The sequence below is a fragment of the Ovis aries genome, chromosome X (assembly GCF_016772045.2).
Source record: "Ovis aries strain OAR_USU_Benz2616 breed Rambouillet chromosome X, ARS-UI_Ramb_v3.0, whole genome shotgun sequence".
NCBI classification, from domain to species: Eukaryota; Metazoa; Chordata; class Mammalia; order Artiodactyla; family Bovidae; genus Ovis; species Ovis aries.
The window spans coordinates 45,995,240-46,019,633 of record NC_056080.1 but is presented as its reverse complement, the minus strand read 5'-3'; the positions used below and the strand labels follow the sequence as shown (position 1 = coordinate 46,019,633).

At 36.8% G+C, this 24,394-nt stretch overlaps 1 protein-coding gene across 19 annotated transcripts in view; it reads left to right on the top strand.

The window, feature by feature from the left end:
• Positions 1-24,394, top strand: part of ARHGEF9 (Cdc42 guanine nucleotide exchange factor 9) — a 456,021-nt gene that overhangs the window by 421,049 nt on the left and 10,578 nt on the right. For 17 of the 19 annotated variants that reach the window (XM_015104868.3, XM_060407410.1, XM_060407408.1 and 14 more), the window contains 2 exons: positions 4,812-5,055; positions 12,995-13,063. In XM_015104868.3, coding sequence (XP_014960354.1) covers positions 4,812-5,055; positions 12,995-13,063 — 313 coding nt within the window. Of the gene's footprint in view, positions 1-4,811; positions 5,056-12,994; positions 13,064-15,283; positions 20,307-24,394 lie in introns of those variants that run through there. The other 2 variants (XM_060407413.1, XM_060407414.1) reach the window with 1 other exon arrangement.

Below are 24,394 nucleotides of genomic sequence, written 5' to 3'. Positions count from 1 at the left end.
GAGCCTAAGAAAATAAAGTCTGTCTCTGTTTCCATTGTTTCCCCATCTATTTGCCATTATGTGATGGGACTGGATGCCATGATCTTAGTTTTTTGAATATTGAGTTTAAGAAAGCTTTTTCACTCTCCTCTTTCCCTTTCATCAAGAGGCTCTTTAGTTCTTCTTCACTTTCTGCCATAAGAGTGGTGTCATCTGCATATCTGAGGTTATTGATATTTCTCTTGGCAATCCTGATTCCAGATTTTGCTTCATCCAGTCTGGCAGTTAACCTGATGGATTCTGCATGTAAGTTAAATAAGCAGGAATTGCTGACAATATACAGCCTTGACGTACTCCTTTCCCAATTTGGAACCAGTCTGTTGTTCCATGTCCAGCTCTAACTGTTGCTTCTTGACCTGCATACAGATTTCTCAGGAGGCAGGTAAGGTATTCTGGTATTCACATCTCTTGAAGAATTTTCCACAGTTTGTTGTGATCCACACAAAGACTTTGGGGTAGTCAATAATACAGAAGTAGATTTTTTCTGGAACGCTCATGCTTTTTCCATTACCCAATAGATGTTGGCAATTTGATCTCTGGTTCCTCTGCCTTTTCTAAATCCAGCTTGAACATCTGGAAGTTCAGGGTTCATGTACTGTTGAAGCCTGGCTTGGAGAATTTTGAGCATTACTTTGCTAGCGTGTGAGATGAGGGCAATTGTGCAGTAGTTTGAACATTTTTGGCTTTGCCTTTCTTTGGGACTAGAATGAAAACTGAGCTTTTCCAGTCCTGTGGCTACTGCTGAGCTTTCCAGATTTGTTGGAATATTGAGTACAGCACTTTCACAGCATCATCTTTTAGGATTTGAAATAGCTCAACTGGGATTCCCTCACCTCCACTAGCTTTGTTGGTAGTGATGCTTCCTAAGGCCCACTTGATTTCGCATTCCAGGATGTCTGGCTCTGGGTGAATGATCACACTATCACGGTTATCTGGGTCATTAAGATCTTATTTGTATAGTTCTTCTGTGTATTCTTACCACCTTTCTTAATATCTTCTGTTTCCGTTAGGTCCATACCATTTTTGTCCTTTATTGTGCCTATCTTTGCATGAAATGTTCCCTTGGTATCTCTAATTTTCTCAAAGAGATCTCTAGTCTTACCCATCCTATTGTTTCCCTGTATTTCTTTGCATTGATCACTGAGGAAGTCTTTCTTATTCTCCTTGCTGTTTGGAACTCTGCATTCAAATGGGAATATGTTTCTGTTTCTCCTTGGCCTTTAGCTTCTCTCCATTTCTCAGCTATTTGTAAGGCCTCCTCAGACAACCATTTTGCCTTTTTGCATTTCTTTTTCTTGAGGCTGGTCTTGATCACTGCCTCCTATACAATGTCATGAACCTCCATCCATAGATCTTCAGGCACTATCAGATCTAATCCCTTGAATCTGTTTGTCACTTCCACTGTGTAATCATAAGGCATTTGATTTAGGTCATACCTGAATGGTCTAGTGGTTTTCCCTACTTTCTTCAATTTAAGTCTGAATTTGGCAATAAGGAATTCATGGTCTGAGCCATAAGAAAGCCTTCCTCAGCAATCAATGCAAAGAAATAGAGGAAAACAATAGAATGGGAAAGATTAGAGATCTCTTCAAGAAAATTAGAGATACCAAGGGAACATTTCATGCAAAAATGGGCTCAATATTGGACAGAAATGGTAGGGACCTAACAGAAGCAGAAGATATTAAGAAGAGGTGGCAAGAATACACAGAAGAACTGTACAAAAAAGACCTTCACGACCCAGATCATCACAATGGTGTGATCACTCACCTAGAGCCAGACATCCTGGAAGGTGAAGTTAAGTGGGCCTTAGGAAGCATCACTATGAACAAAGCTAGTGGAAGTGATGGAATCCCAGTTGAGCTATTTCAAATCCTAAAAGATGATGCTGTGAAAGTGCTTCACTCAATATGCCAGCAAATTTGGAAAACTCAGCAGTGGCCACAGGACTGGAAAAGGTCAGTTTTCATTCCAATCCCAAAGAAAGGCAATGTCAAAGAATGCTCAAACTACTGCACAATTGCACTCATCTCACATGCTAGTAAAGTAATGCTCAAAATTCTCCAAGCCAAGCTTCAGCCATATGTGAACTATGAACTTCCAGATGTTCAAGCCGGTTTTAGAAAAGGCAGAAGATCCAGAGATCAAATTGCCAACATCTGCAGGATCATCGAAAAAGCAAGAGAGTTCCAGAAAAACATCTATTTCTGCTTTATTGACTATGCCAAAGGCTTTGACTGTGTGGATCACAATAAACTGTGGAAAATTCTGAAAGAGATGGGAATGCCAGGTCACCCGACCTGCTTCTTGAGAAACCCGTATGCAGGTCAGGAAGCAATAGTTAAAACTGGACATGGACCAACAGACTGGTTCCAAATAGGAAAAGGAGTACGTCAAGGCTGTATATTGTCACCCTGCTTATTTAACTCCTATGCAGAGTACATCATGAGAAACGCTGGGCTGGAGGAAGCAGAAACTGGAATCAAGATTGCCAGGAGAAATATCAATAATTTCAGATATGCAGGTGACACTGCCCTTATGGCAGAAAGTGAAGAAGAACTAAAGAGCCTCTTGATGAAAGTGAAAGAGGAGAGTCAAAAAGTTGGCTTAAAGCTCAACATTTAGAAAACTAACACCATGGGATCCAGTCCCATCATTTCATGGCAAATAGATGGGGAAACAGTAGAAACAGTGTCAGACTTTATTTTGGGGGGCTCTAAAATCACTACAGATGGTGATTGCAGCCATGAAATTAAAAGACCCTTATTCCTTGGAAGGAAAGTTATGACCAACCTAAATAGCATATTCAAAAGCAGAGACATTACTTTGCCAACAAAGGTCTGTCTAGTCAAGGCTATGGTTTTTCCAGTGGTCATGTATGAATATGAGACTTGGACTATAAAGAAAGCTGAGCACCGAAGAATTGATGCTTTTGAACTGTGGTGTTGGAGAAGACTTTTGAGAACCCCCTGGACTGCAAGGAGATCCAACCAGTCCATCCTAAAGGAGATAAGTCCTACATGTTCATTGGAAGGACTGATGTTGAAGCTGAAACTCCAGTACTTTGGCCACCTGATGCGAAGAGCTGACTCATTTGAAAAGACCCTGATGCTGGGAAAGGTTGAGGGCAGGAGGAGAAGGGGATAACAGAGGATGAGATATCTGGATGGCATCATCGACTTGATGGACATGGGTTTGGGTGAACTCCAGGAGTTGGTGATAGACAGGGAGGCCTAGCCTGCTGCAGTTCATGGGGTCACAAAGAGTTATACACGACTGAGCAACTGAACTGAACTGGACTCATCTGAGCCACAATCAGCTCCTAGTCTTGTTTTTGCTGACTATGTGTAGCTTCTCCATCTTTGACTGCAAAGAATATAATTAATCTGATTTCAGTATTGACCATCTGGTGATGTGTAGAGTGTAGAGTCATGTGTAGAGTCATCTCTTGTTTTGTTGGAAGAGGGTGTTTTCTATAACCAGTACGTTCTCTTGGAAAAACTCTTTGCCCTGCTTTATTTTGAATCCCTTAGAAGAAATGGAGTAAGCCCTCATAGTCAACAAAAGATTCAGAAATGCAGTATTTGGATGCAAACTCAAAAATGACAAAATCATCTCTGCTTGTTTCCAAGGCAAACTATTCAATTTAAGAAATAAATCATTATAACTACTGTCTTCCTCCTCTCCCTCTTGCATCCATTTCCCTTTTTCTCTCTTGTCCCCATTCTCCTCTTTGTATTCCCTTGAATTTGGCATGTATCATTGTTGTATTTTTCTCATAAATTTTGTATATATCCCTAAATATTATGTGTCATTGTTTTGTGTTTTTTTTAACTTTATGTAAACAGAATACATGTAGATGAGATAAAATTATATAGAATAGAAAGCAGGGAAATTATGAGCATGTGATTTAATATGTGGTCTGCCTTGGTGTTATAGGTTTTGGAATGGGGATTGGGTTCACCAGAACTTAATACATCATTAAAAGCAAGTAAGCAAGTAAATGAATAGAAATATAAGGGCACTATACATTGAATAATTATGAATGTCTAATGGACTGGGTTTAATTCAATTTCATATACCCAAAAATGAAAATAACAATCATAATGGATAGGCAATATATTCTTTGTATCCAACCACTACTTTTATTTTTCTCATGCAATAAGATTTGTAAGATTCATCCATGTCAACATATGAAGCTTTTTATTCACTTTCCCTACGTTTCTCCTTCTAGATGAGTCCTTTTCCAAAAACCCCCAGAATTCTAAGTGTTCAACCTTCTCTAGATAATCCTTCCTGGCCAGCAGCCTTTGACTACCTAGCTACTCTTATCACTCATCCCCTCTCTGATATGCCAGTCTCGATGGCCTACTTAGATTCCTGAATATACTTCAGGCAACTAGTCAGTTTATCTCATACTTCTGGAAGGCTTGCAAATATTTTGGAAGAGGAAAAGCCCTTTGTAGCCATGCATGTGTGGCTTACTGGTTCCTACTTCACATCAGCAGTCTTGTTGTAAACATATACGTGCATTGAGGCTGAGGTCTGAGACAAAATCCATGGATGTAGGCCAGAGGATTTCTCTAATAGCATCTAGTTAGCCAACTGTAGTGTCATAAGCTAAGGTAACCTGCCCAGATTTAAACCAAACCACCTCTCACTGATACACAAGAACAATGGCAGTGTTAGCATTCTGCTGTACATATGTGCCAACTGTCCTTGTACCCACTCTCCACATACCTCCAACAAAAAGCCTTCTCTTTCTTTCTGTCTAGGACCTGATCCGGAGAGACATTCTGTACTACAAAGGCCGCATTGATATGGATAAATATGAGGTAGTGGACATTGAAGATGGCAGAGATGATGACTTTAATGTAAGCATGAAAAATGCCTTCAAGCTTCACAACAAGGAGACTGAGGAGATACATCTATTCTTTGCCAAGAAATTGGAGGAGAAGATACGCTGGCTCAGAGCTTTCAGAGAAGAGAGGAAAATGGTACAGGAAGATGAAAAAATTGGTAAGTGACCTGAGAGGAGAAAGAAGAATATGGATATGAAGAACATAGAGTTAAATTAATTTTCATTTTTCTAGAGGCAGAGAGATTTGTGTTGCAAACTGACATAATCCACTTTGGTGGTTTCCTATTATTAGGTTATTTTTGGCAGATAAAAATAGTTTCAACTAGTCAGGGTTAAGTGATACTTAGAGGTTGATTTCCCCTACATTATCACTACTTTGTGTCCGACTCTTTGCTACCCCATGGACTGTAGCCTACCAGGCTCCTCCCTCCATGGGATTCTTTCCTTCTCCAGGGGATCTTCCCGGCCCAGGGATCAAACCCAGGTCTCCCACCTTCCAGGCAGACGCTTTAACCTCTGAGCCACCAGGGAAGCCCAACTAGATGAGATTATTACACTTATACCTCAGCTCAATTCTCCCAAACATACAAAAGTGTATTAGCAAACAAACACAAAAGCAGTCATGCCGCCTGGTCTGTAATTTCAATGAAGTCACAACTCTGTCCTTAGATACATGACAGCATCTTCTGTGAAAAGTTTAGTTTAGTTGAGGCAGATTTGGTAATTTTGGAGAAGGGAATGGGCACCTACTCTAGTATTCTGGCCTGGAGAATTCCATGAACTATATAGAGTCCATGGGGTTGCAAAGAGTTGGACGCGGTTGACAGACTTTCACTTTCACTTTCAGCTAACTTCCTAGTCAAAGTCTGGTGACAAAATCCTCTGATTAGGCCAAAATATAGTACCCATTTTCAATCTTAAAATTCAGACTTCCTTCTGAAGTATATATATAGGCTATAGAGTTCACTGGTGGAGAAGGCAATGGCAACCCACTCCAGTACTCTTGCCTGGAAAATCCCACGGACAGAGGAGCGTTGTAGGCTGCAGTCCATGGGGTCACGAAGAGTAGGACACGACTGAGCGACTTCACTTTCACTTTTCACTTTCATGCATTGGAGAAGGAAATGGCAACCCACTCCAATGTTCTTGCCTGGAGAATCCCAGGGACGGCGGAGCCTGGTGGGCTGCCATCTATGGGGTTGCCCAGAGTCGGACTTGACTGAAGTGATTTAGCAACAGCAGCAGCAGCAGCAGCAGCAGGGTTCCCTGGATTCTTATACCCAGTTCTTGTGAAGGCTAAAGTGCCTATATGACATTTATGGAGAAGGCATATCTTGTACAGCATTCTTTTTTATCAGTGACTAATTAGGCCTCCTGAATTAAGGCGACTGAACTGCTGGTAGTTGTGGCCTCTTGAGCAAAGACTTCTGAATTTCAATATGTTAACAAATCACTTCTTGAGTGTGTATTCCTGATTGGATCACTTTACGTGTTAACTAAATGCCCCTATTAATGTACTGGTATATATAATGATCTCTGTATAAAAGTATTTTAAAGTAAATTATAGAAAATATAACAGGGCCACTTGCATGATTTAAAACCAGGACCATTTGCATGATGTAGAATCACACTAAACCATACTTTTTTATTTGAAATACGTTATTCTCCTTTCCAAAGGGAATATAGCTGGTAGAGATACTTTCTATACTGCTTTCCAACTGTGGGATTTAGCATTTAACCTTGTGGTTTACAAAGTACTATCTGGTCTCCTGCTCATGGTCCTGCCTTTCTGGCATAAAAAATACAATACAGCCAGGCTTTGAAATTCCTTGAGAAGACACCAGAATTTCTGGTGTTGCCTCACTCCTAAGGGAGGAGAATTATACCTTAAAACATCTGTATTCAAGTTGGAAAAAACTGCGTCTAAAAAAATGGGCCTACCATTTGAGTCCTGGTACAAATATATTCTCCTGTCTGAAGTATTGGGGATTGAAATGGTCCAGAGGCAAGGAAGGATCATTAGAAAGACTCTGCTTAGTTTTATCTAAGTCTTCTCAGGTTTTGGGTAGAGTACTTATTGATAATTCACTTTAAGTCCCATTGAATTCAGTTTGCTTTTAGCATTTGGACACTGCTTTAGGACATGATGTGGAATCATTACAGAAATTCTACTGGCTGCTTGGCCTAATGAAAGACACCAACAATTTCTGACACTACCTAAACTGTTAGTGCTATTAGAGGAATTGTTTTAGTGTGCTTTTTGCAGATCCTAGATCAACTAGAAGATTCATACCATTCACTCTGGTTCCAATATATCTCCCACACTGTAGAAAAGCTTCCAGAAACTGCTTCCCAACAGGTCATCTTTTTAAAAATATTAAGAATTTGATCTGATTATAACAGTAAGTCATTTTCTTTGAAAGCAATTTTGGGGAAAAAACACAAAAATACAAGGAAAAGAAATCTAAAAATCACACATGAACATACTACCCAGAGATAAATTTTATAAATATTTTGGTATATTTCCTTCCCATCTTTTTTCCTATGTGTCTTAAAAAAAAATAGAGTGCCTGAATCTTTATTTCTGTTTCCCCTAACCTCTGCCACTTCATGACAGATATAAATTTATATCTTTGTCACTTAAAATTATATCATTAACATGTCTCTAAATCATTTACTATTTTAATCATTATTTTTATGGCTGTCATGTGGATTTACTATAGTTTTTGTTTTTTAGTTTTGCTTTTTAATTATAAAATGCATAGTCTTAATAACCATTTAAGCACATATGGAAATATAATAAAGTTTAGCATTCTGTTCCCTTTTCTGTTGCTCCTATGCTGTGTGAGATAATCAGTATTAATTTGATGTGTGTCTTTTTATACTAATCTCAAGTTCATATAAATGTATACACATAAGACTTTATTTATAAAAATATAAATATTATACTAAAATATGCAATTATACTATACATATTACTCTGTAACTTGCTTTCTTAAACATAATTTATCATCAGAACCACTCCAATTGAAGAATACAGAATCTAACTATAACTCCTTGTATCAGTCAGGGTTCAATAAGAAAAGCATAACCAGTAAGAGATAAATTATTATTAAATGTATTATAAGAATTGCATTATGTGATTGTGAAGGCTGGCTAAACAACTCCAGGCATTCAAGTTCAAACATCATGGGTAGACTTGAACTCGTGGGCATAAAGCTAAGCTGTCTTTGGATAGGGCTCGTAGGTCTGAAGCTCGTAAGGCAAATTTCTTCTTTTAGGCGAGGCCTCAACCTTGGTTTTTTAACTGGCAAAAACACCATGACCTCTGTACTTAATTTTTTTCCTTTTATTTATTTGTTTTTAATGTATTTATTTATTGTAATTGGAGGCTAATTTAAAGGCACAATATACTAATCTTAGCTATAGGCTTATTGTTGTATAAGTTTCTAGGACTTATTCATATCTTATGTAAATGAAACTTTATAGCTATAGAAAAGCAGCTGCCCGTTTTCTCTGGTGATTCTCTCTGGAATCACCATTCTGCTCTCTGTCTATGAGTTTGACTAGTTAAGATACTGCATATTCATGCAAATATAGAATTTGTCCTTCTGTGACTACATTATTTTAATTAGCAAATGTCCTCCAGATTTATCCATGTTGTCACATATGGCAGAATTCCCATTCTTTTTAGGGCTGAATACTATTCTAGTGTGTGTGTTTGTATATACAAAAAGATACATACCACATTTTCTTTATCCCTTTATCCATCCTCAGACATTTAGATTGTTTCAATTATCATGGCCTTTGGGAATAATGCTATAATGAATATGAGAGTACTGATATCTCTTCAAGATCCTGATTTCAATTATCTTTATATAGCCAGAAGTGGGATTTCTGGATCATATGGTAGTTTTCTATAGTGACTAAATCATTTTAACTCCTAACAGTTTACTGTGGGTCCAATTTCTCTAAATTCTTACCAATACTAATCATCTTTTGTTTCTTCAAGAATAGCTTTCTAAACAGGAGTGAAGTGATATCTTATTATGGTTAAGGTTTGGATTTCCCTGATAATTAGTAATGTGGAGAATACTTTTATATACCTGTTGGCCATTTGTATGACTTCTCTGAGAACATGTCTATGCAAGTCCTTTGACCATTCTTTTTAATCACTATATGTTTGTTTGTTTACTACTGAGCAGAGAAGTTTCTTATATATTTTGGAAATTAAGCCCTTAGATATATGGTTTCCAAATATTTTCTCCCATTCCATAGATTGCCTTTTTTTTTTTTTTTTTTAGAAAATTCTTGACTGAGCTCAGTGAACTTCAGTTTGTGTGTGTGCATGCTCAGTCATGGCTGACTCTTTGGGACCCCAGGGACTATAGACCACCAGGCTCCTCTGTCCATGGAATTTTCCAGGCAAGAATACTGGAGTGGCATAGATTGCCTTTTTATATGTTGTTTCTTTTCTTTGCTGGCAGAATCATTTTAGTTTGATGTAGTCCCATTGTCTGCTTTTGCTTTGTTGCCAGTGCTTTTGGTATTTAAGAAATCATTGTCAGGAAGATTTTCCCCCTTTTTTCTTCTAGAAGTTTTACAATTCCAAGTCATACATTCAAGTCTTCCGTCCACTTTGCATTGATTTTCATTTATGGCATAAGATAGAAGTTCAGTTTCATTCTTTTGCATGTGGATATCCAATTTTCACAAAACCATTTGTTGAAGAAACTATCCTTTCCCCATTGTGTATTCTTGGCAGCCTTGTCAAAGATATGCTGACTGTATATGTGTGTGTTTATTTCTGGCCCTCTATCCTATTCTATTGATCTATATGTCTCTCTTTATGCCATACAATACTGTTTTAATTACTGTAACTTCATAATATATTTTTAATGAGGAATTGTGAAGTCTCCAACTTTGCCCTTCTTTCTCAAGATTGCTTTAGCTATTATGAGTCTTTTATGATTCCACATATATTTTAGGCTTGCTGTTTCTGTTTCTGTAAAAAAAAAAAATACCATTCTGGTTTTGAAGAATTGCATTGACTCTATAGATAGCTTCAAGTCAGAATGGATATTTAACAATATTAAGCCTTCCACCATAAGAAAGGTAAACTACAAATCAATATCTGTAACAAAATCCATGGGAAAGTCCTCTGTAAATCACAGGGAAAAAAATTCAACAATACAATAAGAGGATCAGACACCATGACCAAGTGGGATCTATCAGGGATACAAGAATGGTTTAACATATGTAAATTAATTAATGTGATACATCACACTAACAAAATGAAGGGGAAAAGTCACATGATCATCTTTATAGATACAGGAAAGTCATGTGAAAAAATTTAACATACTCTTATGATAAAAACTATCGTCAAGGTATAGAAGGAATTTACCTCAACATATAAACCATATATTGAAGGCACACAAGGCTAATCAGTTCAGTTCAGTTCAGTCGCTCAGTCATGTCCGACTCTTTGCAGCCCCATGAATTGCAGCATGCCAGGTCTCCTTGGCCATCACCAACTCCCGGAATTCACTCAGACTCACATCCATTGAATCAGTGATGCCATCCAGCCATCTCATCCTCTGTCTTCCCCTTCTCCTCCTGCCCCCAATCCCTCCCAGCATCAGAGTCTTTTCCAATGAGTCAACTCTTCGCATGAGGTGGTCAAAGTACTGAAATTTCAGCTTTAGCATCAGTCCTTCCAAAGAAATCCCAGGGATGATCTTCAGAATGGACTGGTTGGATCTCCTTGCAGTCCAAGGGACTCTCAAGAGTCTTCTCCAACACCACAGTTCAAAAGCATCAATTCTTTGGCACTCAGCCTTCTTCACAGTCCAACTCTCACATCCATACATAACCACAGGAAAAACCATAGTCTTGACTAGACAGACCTTTGTTGGCAAAGTAATGTCTCTGCTTTTGAATATGCTATCTAGGTTGGTCATAACTTTTCTTCCAAAGAGTAAGCGTCTTTTAATTTCATGGCTGCAGTCACCATCTGCAGTGATTTTGGAGCCCCCAAAAATAAAGTCTAACACTGTTTCCACTGTTTCCCCATCTATTTGCCATGAAGTGATGGGACCGGATGCCATGATCTTTGTTTTCTGAATGTTGAGCTTTAAGCCAACTTTTTGACTCTCCTCTTTCACTTTCATCAAGAGGCTTTTTAGCTCTTCTTCACTTTCTGCCATAAGGGTGGTGTCATCTGCATAATTGAGGTTATTGATATTTCTCCTGGCAATCTTGATTCCGGCTTATGTTTCTTCCAGTCCAGCTTTTCTCATGATGTACTATGCATATAAGTTAAATAAGCAGGGTGACAATATACAGCCTTGACGTACTCCTTTTCCTATTTGGAACCAGTCTGTTGTTCCATGTACAGTTCTAACTGTTGCTTCCTGACCTGCATACAGATTTCTCAAGAGGCAGGTCAGGTGGCTCTTTCAGAATTTTCTAGTGTCTTGTGATCCACACAGTCAAAGGCTTTTAGCTAATATTATACTTAAGTAGGGAAAACTGAAAGCTTTTTCTCTGAGATCAGGAACAAGAGATGTTTACATTTGCCACTTCTAGTTAGTGCAGTAGTGGAAGTCCTAGCTAGAGCAATTAGGCTTAACTAATTAATTCCTCCAAATCAGGAAAGAGAAAGTAAAATTATTCTTGATGCAGATAAGATCATCTTATATGTAAAAACCCTAAAGACTCCACAAACAGCTTTTACATCTAATAAATGAATTCATTTGTAGGATACAAAATCAACACACAAAAGTAAATTGTGTTTCTATGTACTAACAACAAACTATATGAAAAAGAAATCAAGCAATCTCATTTACAATTGCTTCAAAAAGAATATAATAGTTAGATATAAACTTAACCAAGGAGTTAAAATACTGGTACACTGAAAACTACAAAACATTACTGAAAGAAATTAAAGGAAGACATAAATAAATAGACATTCTGTATTCTTGGAATGGAAGGCAATGTTAATAACATGTTCATTTTACTAAAGTCCATCTATAGATTCAATGTGCTCCTATTTTAAAACTCCAGTAGCATTTTTTATGGAAACAGGAAAAAAAATCCTAAAATTCATGGGGATCCATAGTATACCCATGAGAGAGAAGAACAAAGCTGGAGACATCACAATTCCTGATTCAAAATATATTACAAAGCTATAATAATTAAAACAGTTTGGTGCTGGCATAAAGACAAACATAGATGAATGCAATCGGATAGCGAGCTCAGAAAAACACCTACATGTATATATTCAACATATCTTCAACAAGGATTCCAAAAATACACAATTGGGAAAGATAATTTCTTCAATGAATGATGTGAAAGCTGGATGAAAAAGAATAAAATTGAACTCCTACTTTATGCCATACATGAAAATCAGTTCAAAGTGGCCTGAAGACTTGAATATATGACTCGAAACTGTAAAAATCCTAGACAAAAACATTCGGGAAATATTTCTTGATGTTGGTCTTGACAATGATTTTTTTGGATATGACACCAAAAACATGGACAGGAAAGCAAAAATAGGAAACATCAAACCAAAAAGACTTTGCACAGCAAAAGAAAAAAACAACAGCACAAATAAGCAACCTGTTAAATGGGAGAAAATATTTTCAAACCATACATGTGATAATTTTTAAAATATATAAGGAACTCCTACAACTCAATTAGTTAAAACCCAAAACTCAGTTAAAAATTGGCAAAGAACCTCCACAGATATTTTGATTATTTCTTTAATTACTTTTTGCCATTCAATTTTTTCCTTGTTTAAAAACTTTCCTTAAGTCTATGTATATTTTCTGCTGTAATCTCATTTTTAACTCATTTTTCTTTGTAGTTTTGCTTTTGATTGTGAAATATCTTTCCACTTTTCACCATATTTTATTCAACTACTCTCCATTTAACAGCCTCTCAACTCATGTTCTCACCTTTTTGCCCCTCTATACATTGAAATGCATTGTTTTAGGTAAGTGTTAATATTACTCTTCCAGAAAACTTGTGCTAATTTATACATTTTAAAAAAGGTCTATGTTACTCATAACAAAATGATTTATTTTTATGTTATAGGGTTTGAGATTTCTGAAAACCAGAAGAGACAGGCTGCAATGACTGTGAGAAAAGTCTCTAAACAAAAAGGTAAAACTGCCTTTAACTACAACCTCCCTGATCTCACTCACTCTCATTGTGAAACTGAAAAGCCATAAGCTATGTATTTGCATATTCATATGCTTATTTCCATGCTAAAGTTCACTTAGGGTTGTGGGAAATGTCCAGATTCCCAGGTGTCTCTGATGATAAGTAGTAAGTGATCTTTAAAAGACTTAAGGCTTAAGAGTGAATAATTTAAGGCAGCCATGTCCACAGATAGCTCATTTGGTACAGGAAAAAAAATAGAAATTTTATTTCTTTTATTTTCACTTAAAGTGAGAAACTAAACTTTATTAACAATTAAGAAACAGTTGGGCAATAGTAAATATATGGAATTTATTAACACACACACATATATATTAGGGATATGCATATAACCTTCTTTGGATTGGGGGCATTTGCCAAATCATGAACCCCAAATCAGAATGGAGGACTTCAAACTGAACCTAGACAGAAGATTCAGATATTGTTCTCTTTTTGAGTCATAAACTAAAGTATTTTATAAAGAAAAATACCTTGGAAATCAACTTGAATATGAAATGAAGCTTTATTTTCTTATTTTCATGAACTAGAAAACATTAAAATGCTTAATTGAACAAAGGGAAGGAACTACCCTCTGTTTATTCAAGAAGCTATTCAGTACCAGTCCTTTTATATAAGTTCCTTCATTTCACTTTTATGATACCCCTGAAAAGGTAGACATTATTAGTATCATTTTCCAGATGAAGAAACTGAGGATATTTGGCATAAATTGACTCTGAACTTAAGTCAGCTTGTTTCCAAGTCTACTGCTCCCTCCTCTCCACCTCAGGGTTCTGTTGATCCTTCAAGCTAGTTAAGAACAGCTCATTTTTTTTTTTTTTGTCTCACCTCAACCACTGACAGCTCTTTCTATTACTGACAGCCATTATTATTCTCCCCAGGGTAGGCAATCTTAGTGAGACTTCATTTTCCTTAGGCCCTTCCTTGTGCTCTCTTAAAGGGCTCTCTGATTCAGAATGAGTGACCATTTAAGTGATCAGATTCAAGTTGCCTGAAATTCTAGCAGTCACATAATGCACCCTTAATTATTTCCAATGAAGTTCCTTTTTATTGAAGAGGTTTAGTGCCTGTGGATATCTGATTTCCAGTGGACCAGTGCACCTAGCTTGGGCATCCAGCTAGTCATGGCCTTCCTTTTAACTTCTTATTGCTTCTTAGTCTTTGAAGATGCTCACTGACACTTTCACTCGTCGTGGAAATGTGATTCATTTTAGGTAGGAAATTAAAGGCAGCCACTCCTAACTCCTTGGTGGTGAAAACAGAACTGTGTTAAAAAGTAATCTGGAGTTAATTACACTAAGTCTATGATCTATATGGATAGGAGAATCCTTTGAGAGAATGTGCTTATTCATTAGAGATATGAGCCCCAACTACCTGGACAGTCTTCAGGCTACAAAGGGGCTACTGTCCTAGTGGCCCACCTTTGTCTCCTGGAGGCTCTTTTCTCCTGAACTTCTTTCATTCTGAATCCTTCCACTGCCCCTACCACATTGACCTTCGTAATGGGATGATATTCCTTTACCTCAGCCCAAGTTCTCCCAAGTCTATCTGAGACTGGCTTATTTTTCCACTGAGAAACCTTAAAGCAGAAGAACATGCACAAAGCAACCAATTAGAAAACAGTCCTACTCGCTCATACCAAGCATTTGTGTCATGTTCCTTCTCTGCCTTGTCTCAAGACTATCCCTTGCAAGTCCTGTCTTGTCTCCCAGTATCTAAACAATTGTTCACCTGAACAGCTTTCGATCCAGTCTTCAAATAAACTTATCTAGTTTCAAACCACTGAATTCCTAAAAATTTCCTCCAATATTTCTGTTTCCATTTTCAAGGCCCTCTTAGTCCAGGACTGTGGTGACTGATATATTTGAGACTCATAGGCACTGCATAAGTAGAAGTGATTTTCACTACAATCCATGGGGCCGCAAAAACTAAGACACAACTGAGTGACTAACACACACACACACACACACGGGAAGATCAAGCGAGTTTTCTGAGATACCTAAGAAAGCCAGCTTTCTTAATCCTTCCAATGGCACATTTCTGGAAGTGATAAGGAGCATTTTTGTTATCATTTCTCTAATTCAGATTTAATATAGATTGCAACACAATCTATAATGCCATGTGAAGTGAAGTGTTAGTCACTCAATCATGTCTGACTCTTTGCAGCTCCATGGACTGTAGCTTGTCATGGCCTTCTGTCCATGGAATTCTTCAGGTAAGAATACTAGAGTGGATAGCCTTTCTCTTCTCTAGGGAATCTTCCTGACCAAGGTTTCCTGCATTGCAGGCAGATTCTTTACTGTCTGAGCCACCATGAATCTGTTAGTCAGTTAGTCATGTCCAACTCTTTGTGACCCTGTGGACTATAGCCCACCAGGCTCCTCTGTCCATGGAATTCTCCAGGCAAGAATACTGGAGTGGGTTGCCATTTCCTTCTCCAAGTCACATGAGCCACCATGGAAGCCCATAATGTCATGGGGCCTTATCCACTTAGTCTACTGTTCTAGGGGAGGGAAGCCTGGCTGAAGAAAAACAGAGGACAGAGCCTAGCTCAAATTGCCTTTTATACTGTCTTGAGAGTTGGCGATTAATTCCTGGTACTTCAACTCATTTCAGTTAGCCATTATGGAGCTCTCTAGGGCCACAAGTACAGTCCTCATCTACAGAGGCTTTAGGACAGGTCAAAATCAAATGAATATGCTAGAATAACTAAAATAAATGTGAAATAGAATAAAGTTTGAAAAATAAGTCTACCCTGATTTCAACACTGATAGTTACAGTAACCAAGACAGTGTGGTGTTGGTAGAATAGACATGGTAGATTATGTTAGAGAATAGAGAACCAAAAAATAGACCTACACAAATATGCCCAACCAATTTTTTGACAAAGGTACAAAAGCAATTCGGTGAAGGAAGAATAACTTTTTAAACAAATGGCACTGAACAACTTCAGATATGCATATGATACCACTCTAACAGCAGAAAGTGAGCTAAGGCACCTGTTGATGAGGATAAAAGAGGAGAGTGAAGAATCTGGCTTAAAACTCAACATTAAAAAACTAAGATCATAGCATCCCATCCCAGGGTAGTCCCATCACTCAATGGCAAATAGAAGAGGGAAAGGGGAAACAGTGACAGAGTTTACTTTCTTGGGCTCCAGAATCACTCTGGACAGTGACTGCACCTTGGAAGAAAAGCTATGACAAACCTAGACAGCATAGTAAAAAACAGAGACATCACTTTGCCAACAAAGATCTTTATAGTCAAAACTATGGTTCTTCCAGTAGCTATGTACAGATGAGAGAGTTTTACCATAAAGAATGCTGAGTGCTGAAGAACAGATGCATTCAAATTGTGGTGCTGGAGAAGACTGTTGAGAATCTCTTGGACAGCAGGGGATCAAACCAGTCAATCCTAAAGGAAATCAAGCCTGAATATTCATTGGAATTACTGATCCTGAAGCTCCAGTGCTTTGACTACCTGATAGGAAGAGCTAACTCATTGGAATAAAACCCTGATGCTTGGAAAGATTGAAGGCAAAAGGAGAAAGGGGCAGCAGAGAATGAGATGGTTAGATAGCATCACCAACTCAATGGGCAGGAGTTTGAACAAACTCTGGGAGACAGTGAAGGACAGGAAATCCTGGCATCATGCAGTCAACTGGGTCACAGAGAGTCAGACATGACTTAGCAACTGAACAGCAAAAACAAAGAAGAATCTCAACCTAAATTCACAACCTATAAAAAGTAACTCAAAATAGATAATGAATTTAAAGTTACAAACTTTTAAAAAACAGTAGGAGAAAATTGTCAGGATTAGGTTTAGGCAAGTAATTCCTTAGAACTGACACCAAAAGCTTGAATTATAAAATCAAGTAATGGTAAAATGGACCTCATCAAAGTAGAAAATTTTGCTTTGTGTAAGACCATGTGAAGAAGATGAAAAGACAAGCTACATGCTAGGGAAAATATTTGCAAACCATGTACCTGACAAAACATTGGTATTTAGAATATATGAAGAACTCTCAAAACTCAATAGTAAAAAATAAATGAAAACAAACAAAAACAAATTACACATTCCAATTGGAAAATGGGCAAAAGACAGCTAATTCACTGAAGATGATATTTGGGTATCAGCTGAACATATGAAAAGATGTTCAGCATCATTAATCATTGAAAATATGCAAATCACAATGAGCTATCACTACATATCTTTTACAAAGGCAATAGAAAAATAAATAGTGAAAACACCTAATGTTGGCAAGGGTGTATAGAAACAGAAACATTCATACTTTGCTGGTGAGAGTGTAAAACAGTATAGCCACTGTTTTACATAATTGTTTGGCAGTTTCTTAAAACATAAAATATACAACTACAAGATGATCCAGCAATTACACATCTGGGCATTTATCCCAGAGAAGCAGAAATTTATTTTCACTTAAAAACTTCTAAACAAATGTTCATAGCAGCTTCATTCAAAATAGACCAAACTGGAAATAACTTAGCTGTCTTTCAGTGGGTGAGTAATTAAGCAAATACTGGTACTCTATATCATAGAATATTATGCATCAATAAAAAGGATCCAACTACTGGTACATGCAACAACTTGGGTGAAGTTCTAAGGAATCTTAATGATTGAGAAAAACTGATACCTAAAGATTACGGATGATATGATTCCATTCATATAATGTTCTTCAAATAATATAATTTGGAAATGAGGCACATACTAATGGTTGCTAGGAGTTAAGGAGAGATGGGAAAAGGAAGGAAATAAGTGTGGTTATAAAAGAGTAATAAGAATAATCCTTTTGATGGTAGAAATGTTGTCTCTTGACTGTGTCCTATAACAATGTTAATATCCTAGCTGTAATATTACAATATAGTTTTGCAAAGTGCTATTATTGGAGAAATTAAATAAAGGGTCCAAGGCATATTTCCATATTTTTGATTCCTGTGTGTGAATTTACAATGATCTCAAAATAAAAAGCTTAATTAAAAAATTAAAATGAACACTCCCCAAACACCCTCCCTAATATCTATATATCATTTGTTAGCCTCTGGTACTGTCATATTTTTGATACCACATTTGAAAACTGTTAGACAACATCATCAAAATGGCATAATAGTTTTTTACCTTAGTCTCTCCAAAGAACACAGATTTTGACAATTACTACCAGCTGGGAGTGTCATTCTGGGAGGCTGAGAGCTCAGTGGAGAAGTTCCAAACAGAATAATCTATGTGGATGCAAAGAAGAGGCCAGTCAATAAAAACTGGAGGGTGTGACTGCCCCTTTTAATGCAAAGACAGCAACACAAAACTAGAAGGAATATGAAAAGTCAAGGAAACAAGACATCATTGATGGAATGCAATAATTTCCAGAAACTGACACCCCAAAACAAGGAGATCTGTGATTTGCCTGATAAACAAGTCAAAATATATTATAGTTATTTTAAGGAAGCCCAAAGAGCTACAAGAGGGACAGTTCAACAAAATCAGGGAAACATTGTGAACAAAATAAGAAATTTAACAGAGGAAATTATAAAAAGAACCAAACAAATTATACAGCTGAAAATACAATGTATGAAATGAAAAAAATACAATACAGAGCATCTATAGCAGACTTCATCCCCCAGAAGAAAAGTATCTGTGAAGTCAAAGAAAGGTCATTTGAAATTGTTTAGTCAGACTAGGGAAAAAAATGAAAAAGAATGAAGTATGCCTATGTGACTTATGGGGTAAAATTAAGATTAACAATCTATAAAATATTAGAGTCTGAGAAGGATAAGAGAAGAAGAAAGGATAACAAAGACTGTTTAAACAAACAATGACTAGAACTTCCCAATTCTGGGTAGATATTTGGATATCCAAGTTCATGTGGCTCACTGATGTCCAAACAATTTAACCCAAAATGGTCTTCTCTAAGACACATTCTAATAAAGCTATCTAAAATCAAAGACAAAAAGAGAAGATTAAAAGTAGCAAGAGAAAAAAATCGCATATACATGGATACCTGCATAAGGCTATCAGCAGATTTCTCAACAGAGAGTGGAATGATATGTTCAAAGTACTAAAAGAAAGTATCATCCAACCAAGAATGCTGCACCCAGAAAATAAAGGAAAGAAAAAGACTTTTTCAGACCAGAAAAAAATTAAAAAGCAGAAAGAGTTAATCACCACTAGACTTGACTTACAATAAATGCTGAAAGTTCTTCAAGCTGAAATGAAAGAATGCTAATTAGTAACAGGAAAACCTGAAGATGAATGTACAATAGGGGCAGCAGACAATATAGCAGAGTAGAAGGACTTGAGCTCACCTCCTCTCATGAAAGCAACAAAATCAAAACTAACTGCTGAACAATCATTAACAAAAAAGTCTTGAACATATGAAAAAATGTATTCTACAACCAAAGACAAAGAAGAAAAAAGACAGTGGCAGGGGGTGCTTTTTCAATATAACCAAATCCTATACCTGCCAGGTGGGCAGCCCACAAACTTGAAAATTATTATATTGCAGAGGTTCTCTCACAGGAGTAAGAGTTCTGAGCCCAACATTAGGCTTCAAACCCTGGGATCTGGCCACGGAAAGGGAAGCTCACAAACATTTGGCTTTGAAGGCCAATGAAGCTTGTGTCTAAGAGTTTCACAGGACTGGGGAAATCAGTGATTCCACCCTTGGAGGAATCACATATTTTATGTGCACTGGGACCCAGAGCAAAGCAGTGACTCCATAGGAGCCTAGGCCAGACCTACCTGTGAGTCTTACTCTCCTAGGGAAGCAGAGGGGACAAGGACACTGGTGGTGGGAGTTCCAAGGAATATTATCCACATAAGCTCTCCCAGAAGTCATCATATTGGCATCAAGATCTCAACCCACTCAACAGCCTGTAGGATCCAGTGCTGGGATGCCTCACGTCAAGCAACCAAAATAGTGGTAACACAGCCACATCCATCTGCAGACAGGCTACCTGAATTCATCCTAAGCCAACAACCACCTATAAACACATGGCTTGACATGGCCTTGCCCACAAGTGGGACAACACCTAGCTCTGCCTACCAGGGGGCAGCACCAGTCCCTCCCACCAGAAAACCTGTACAGGGACCCTGGATCCACCTCACTCAACAAGATGCTGGCACAAGAAACAAGAGAAACAGTCCTGCAGCCTGAGGAAAAGGGACCACAAACACAAAAATTAAGTAAAATGAGATGACAGAGAAATATGTTAAAGAAGAAGGAACCAAATAGAAACCACAGAGAAACTAAGTGGAGATAGGCAATCTACCTGAGAAAGACTCAAGAGTAATGACAGTAAAGATGATTCAAGAAGTCAGAAAAATAATGAAGCACAGATCAAGAGAATACAATAAATGTTTATTATAGACCTGGAGACAGAAATGGCAACCTACTCCAGCATTCTTGCCTGGAAAATCCAATGGTCAGAGGAGCCTGATAGGTTACAGTCCATGGGGTTGCAAAGAGTCGGACATGACTAAGCAACTTCACTTTCACTTTCTTCTAGGAGCTTAAAAGAACAAATATGAACAATGCAATAACTGCAATGAAAAATACACTAGAAGGAATAAATAGAATAAATGAGGCAGAAGAATAGCTAAGTGAGCTGGAAATCACTACTGCAAAAGAGAGTAAAGAAAAAAGAATGAAAAATAATGAGAACAGCCTTAGAGACTTCTGGGATATTAAATATACCAACATTTGTATTATAAGGGTGACAGAAGAAGATGAAGAGAAAAAAGGCCTGAGAAAATGTTTGAGGAGATTATAGCCGAACTCTTCACTAAAATGGGAAAGGACGCACTTACTCAAAACCAGGAAGCACAGAGAGTCCCATACAGGATAAATCAAAGGAGGAACATGCTGAGATACACATTAATCAAAGTAATGAAAACTAAAGACAAAAAGAAAATATTAAAAAGCAACAAGGGAAAAGCAACAAATAACATACAAAGGAATTTCCATAAGCTTATCTCCTGATTGTTCAGCAGTAGATCTGCAGGCCAGAAGAGAGTGGCATGATATATTTAAAATGCTGAAAAGGAAAATTTACAACCAAGAATACTCTACCCAGCAAGGTTCTCATTCAGATTCCACAGAGAAAACAAATGCTTTACAGGCAAAGAAATGCTAAGATAATTCAGCACCACCAAATCAGCTATACAAAAATGCCAAGGGAACTTCTCTATATGGGAAAGAAAAGGCCATAACTGGAAACAAGAAAATTATGAATGGGAAAGCTCAATGATGAAGGCAACATACAATAAAGGTAGGCAAGCATCCATACGAAATATAATAACAAAACCAGAAACAGTGAAAAGAGAAGAGTATAAATGTAGGATATTGAAAATGCATTTGAAATTAAGAGACCAGCAACTTTAAACAATATTGTATATACAAAGACTGCCATATCAAAACCTCATGATAAAGAGAAACCAAAAATATGTAATAGATATAAACAAAGAAAAAAGAAAGAAAAAGCAATCCAAACACTAAAGATAGACATCAAATCAGAACAGTAGAGAACAAAAGAGGAAGGGAAAGAAAAAGAACTACAGAAATTAATCCAAAATAATTAACAAAATGACAATAAAAAATACACATTAGTGATTACCTTAAACGGAAATTGTTTAAACACTCAACAAAAAGATATAGACTGGATAAATAGATAAAAAAACAAGACCCATATATATGCTGTCTACAAGAGACATACTTAAAATCTAGAGACACAGACTGAAAATGAGAGGATGGAAAAGATATTCCTTGTAAATGGAAATGAAAGCTGGAGTAGCGATACTCATATCAGACAAAATAGACTTTAAAATAAAAGACTGTTACAAGAGACAAAGAAGGACACTACCTAATGAACAAGGGATCAATCCAAGAAGAAGATATGACAGTTGTAAATATGAATGCACCCAACATAGGAGCACCTCAATATATAAGGCAAATTCTAGCAGCCATAAAATGAGAAATTGATAGTAACACAATAATATTGGGGTCACTTTAATGGCCTATTTTCTTCAATGGACTGGTCATGTACACAGAAAATCAGTAAGGAAACACAAGCCTTAATATGCCATATTAGACAAGATGGACTTAATGGATATTTATAGAACATTTCACTCAAAAGCAGAAGAATACACATTCTTCTCAAGTGCACATGAGAAATTCTCCAGGATAGGATTCTCTCAATTGCTATGCCATAAAAGAAGCCTCAGTATATTTAATAAAATTTTAATTATATCAAGCCTGCATTCCAACAAAAATGCTAAGAGATTAGAAGTTAGCTATAAGAAAAAAGTGGAAAAAACACAGTCACATGGAGGCTAAACAATATGTCACTAAACAACCAATGGGTCACTGAAGAAGACAAAAAGGAAATTAAAATAAAATACCCAGAGACAGATGAAAATGAAAACATGATGATCCAAAATCTATAGGATGTTACAAAAGCAGTTCTAAGAATGAAGTCTGTAGCAATACAATCTTACTTCAGGGGGAAAAAAAAAATACAATCTAACCTAAACCAACAGACAAATAAGAACAAATAGTGGAATTCAATTTGGAAAATAAGAAAAATTGTCACAGTTTACAGATGACATGATATTGTACATAGAGAATGCCAAAGGTGCTATCTGCCCCCCCCCCCCAAACACACACACACACACTAGAGCTTATCCATGAATTTGGTACAGTTGCAGGATACAAAATTAATACTCAGAAATCACTCACATTTCTATACATTAACCACAAAAATCAGAAAAAGGATTTAAGGGAACAATCCCATTTACCACTGCATCAAAAATAATAATAATAAAGTACCTAGGAATAAACCTACCTAAGGAGGCAAAAACTTTTACTATGAAAACTGTAAGATACCAATGAAATAATTGAAGGTGACACAGGTCAAACTATATACTATGTTCTTGGATTGGAAGAATCAATATTGTCAAAATGACTATACTACCCAAGGCAAACTACAGATTCAATGCAATTCTTATTAAATTACCAATGACATTTTTCAAAGAACTAGAACAAAAAAATCAAATTTACATGGAAACACAAATGACTCTATGGTGTTAAAATCATCCTGAGAAAGAAAAACGGAGCTAGAAGATTCAGTCTCCCTGGCTTACAAAGGTACAGTAAGCAAAAAAAAAAAAAGTATGCTACTACAAGGACCTATTGTATAGCATGGCCAAATTTGCTCAATACTCTGTAATATCCTAATAGGAAAAGAATCAGAAATAGAATAGATACATGTATACTAGAATCACTCTGCTGTACACCTGAAACTAACACAACATTGTTAGTTAACTATATTCCAATATAAAATAAAAATGTTTAAGTTATTACTAAAAAAGAGAGTGGACCTGGCACACACACACACACCAACCCAGAAATATAGATCAGTGGAATAGAATTGGAAGTCAAGAAATAAACCCACACACCTACGGTCAGTTTATCTACAATAAAGAAAGCAAGAATATACAATGGAGAAAAGACAGTCTCTTCAATAAATGGTGCTGGGAAAATTGGACAGCTACATGTAAAAGAATGAAACTAGAATGTTCTCTAATACCACACACACAAAAAAATAAACTCAAAATGGATAAATGACCTAAATGTAAGATTGCATACTGTAAAACTCTTAGAGGAAAACATAGGCAGAACATTCTTTGACATAAATTTGCAGGAATATTTTTGCATCCACCTCCTAGAGAAAATAAAAACAAAAATAAACAAATGGGACCTAATTAAACTTAAAAGCTTTTGCACAGCAAGAGGAACCATGAACAATGAAAAGGCAACCTACAGAATGGAAGAAAATATTTGCAAAGCAACTGATAAGGGATTAATCTCCAAATATAGAAACATGTCATGCTGCTCAATACCGAAAATACCAAACAACCCAATCAAAAAATGGGCAGAAGATCTAGTAGATACTTCTCTAAAGAAGATATACAGATGGCCAAAAATCACATGAAAAGATGTTCAACATCGCTTATTATTAGAGAAATGCAAATCAAAACTACAGTGACAAAACTTACACTTTTCAGAATAGCCATCATCAAAAAAATCTACAAGTAATAAATGCCAGAGAGATTGTGGAGAAAGCTTTTATACTGTTGGTGGGAATATAAACTGATACAACCACTATGGAGAACAGTATGGAGGCTCCTTAGAACTAAGAATAGAGCTATCATATGATCCAGAAATCCCACTCCTGGGCATATATCCAGAGAAAGCCATAATACAAAAAGA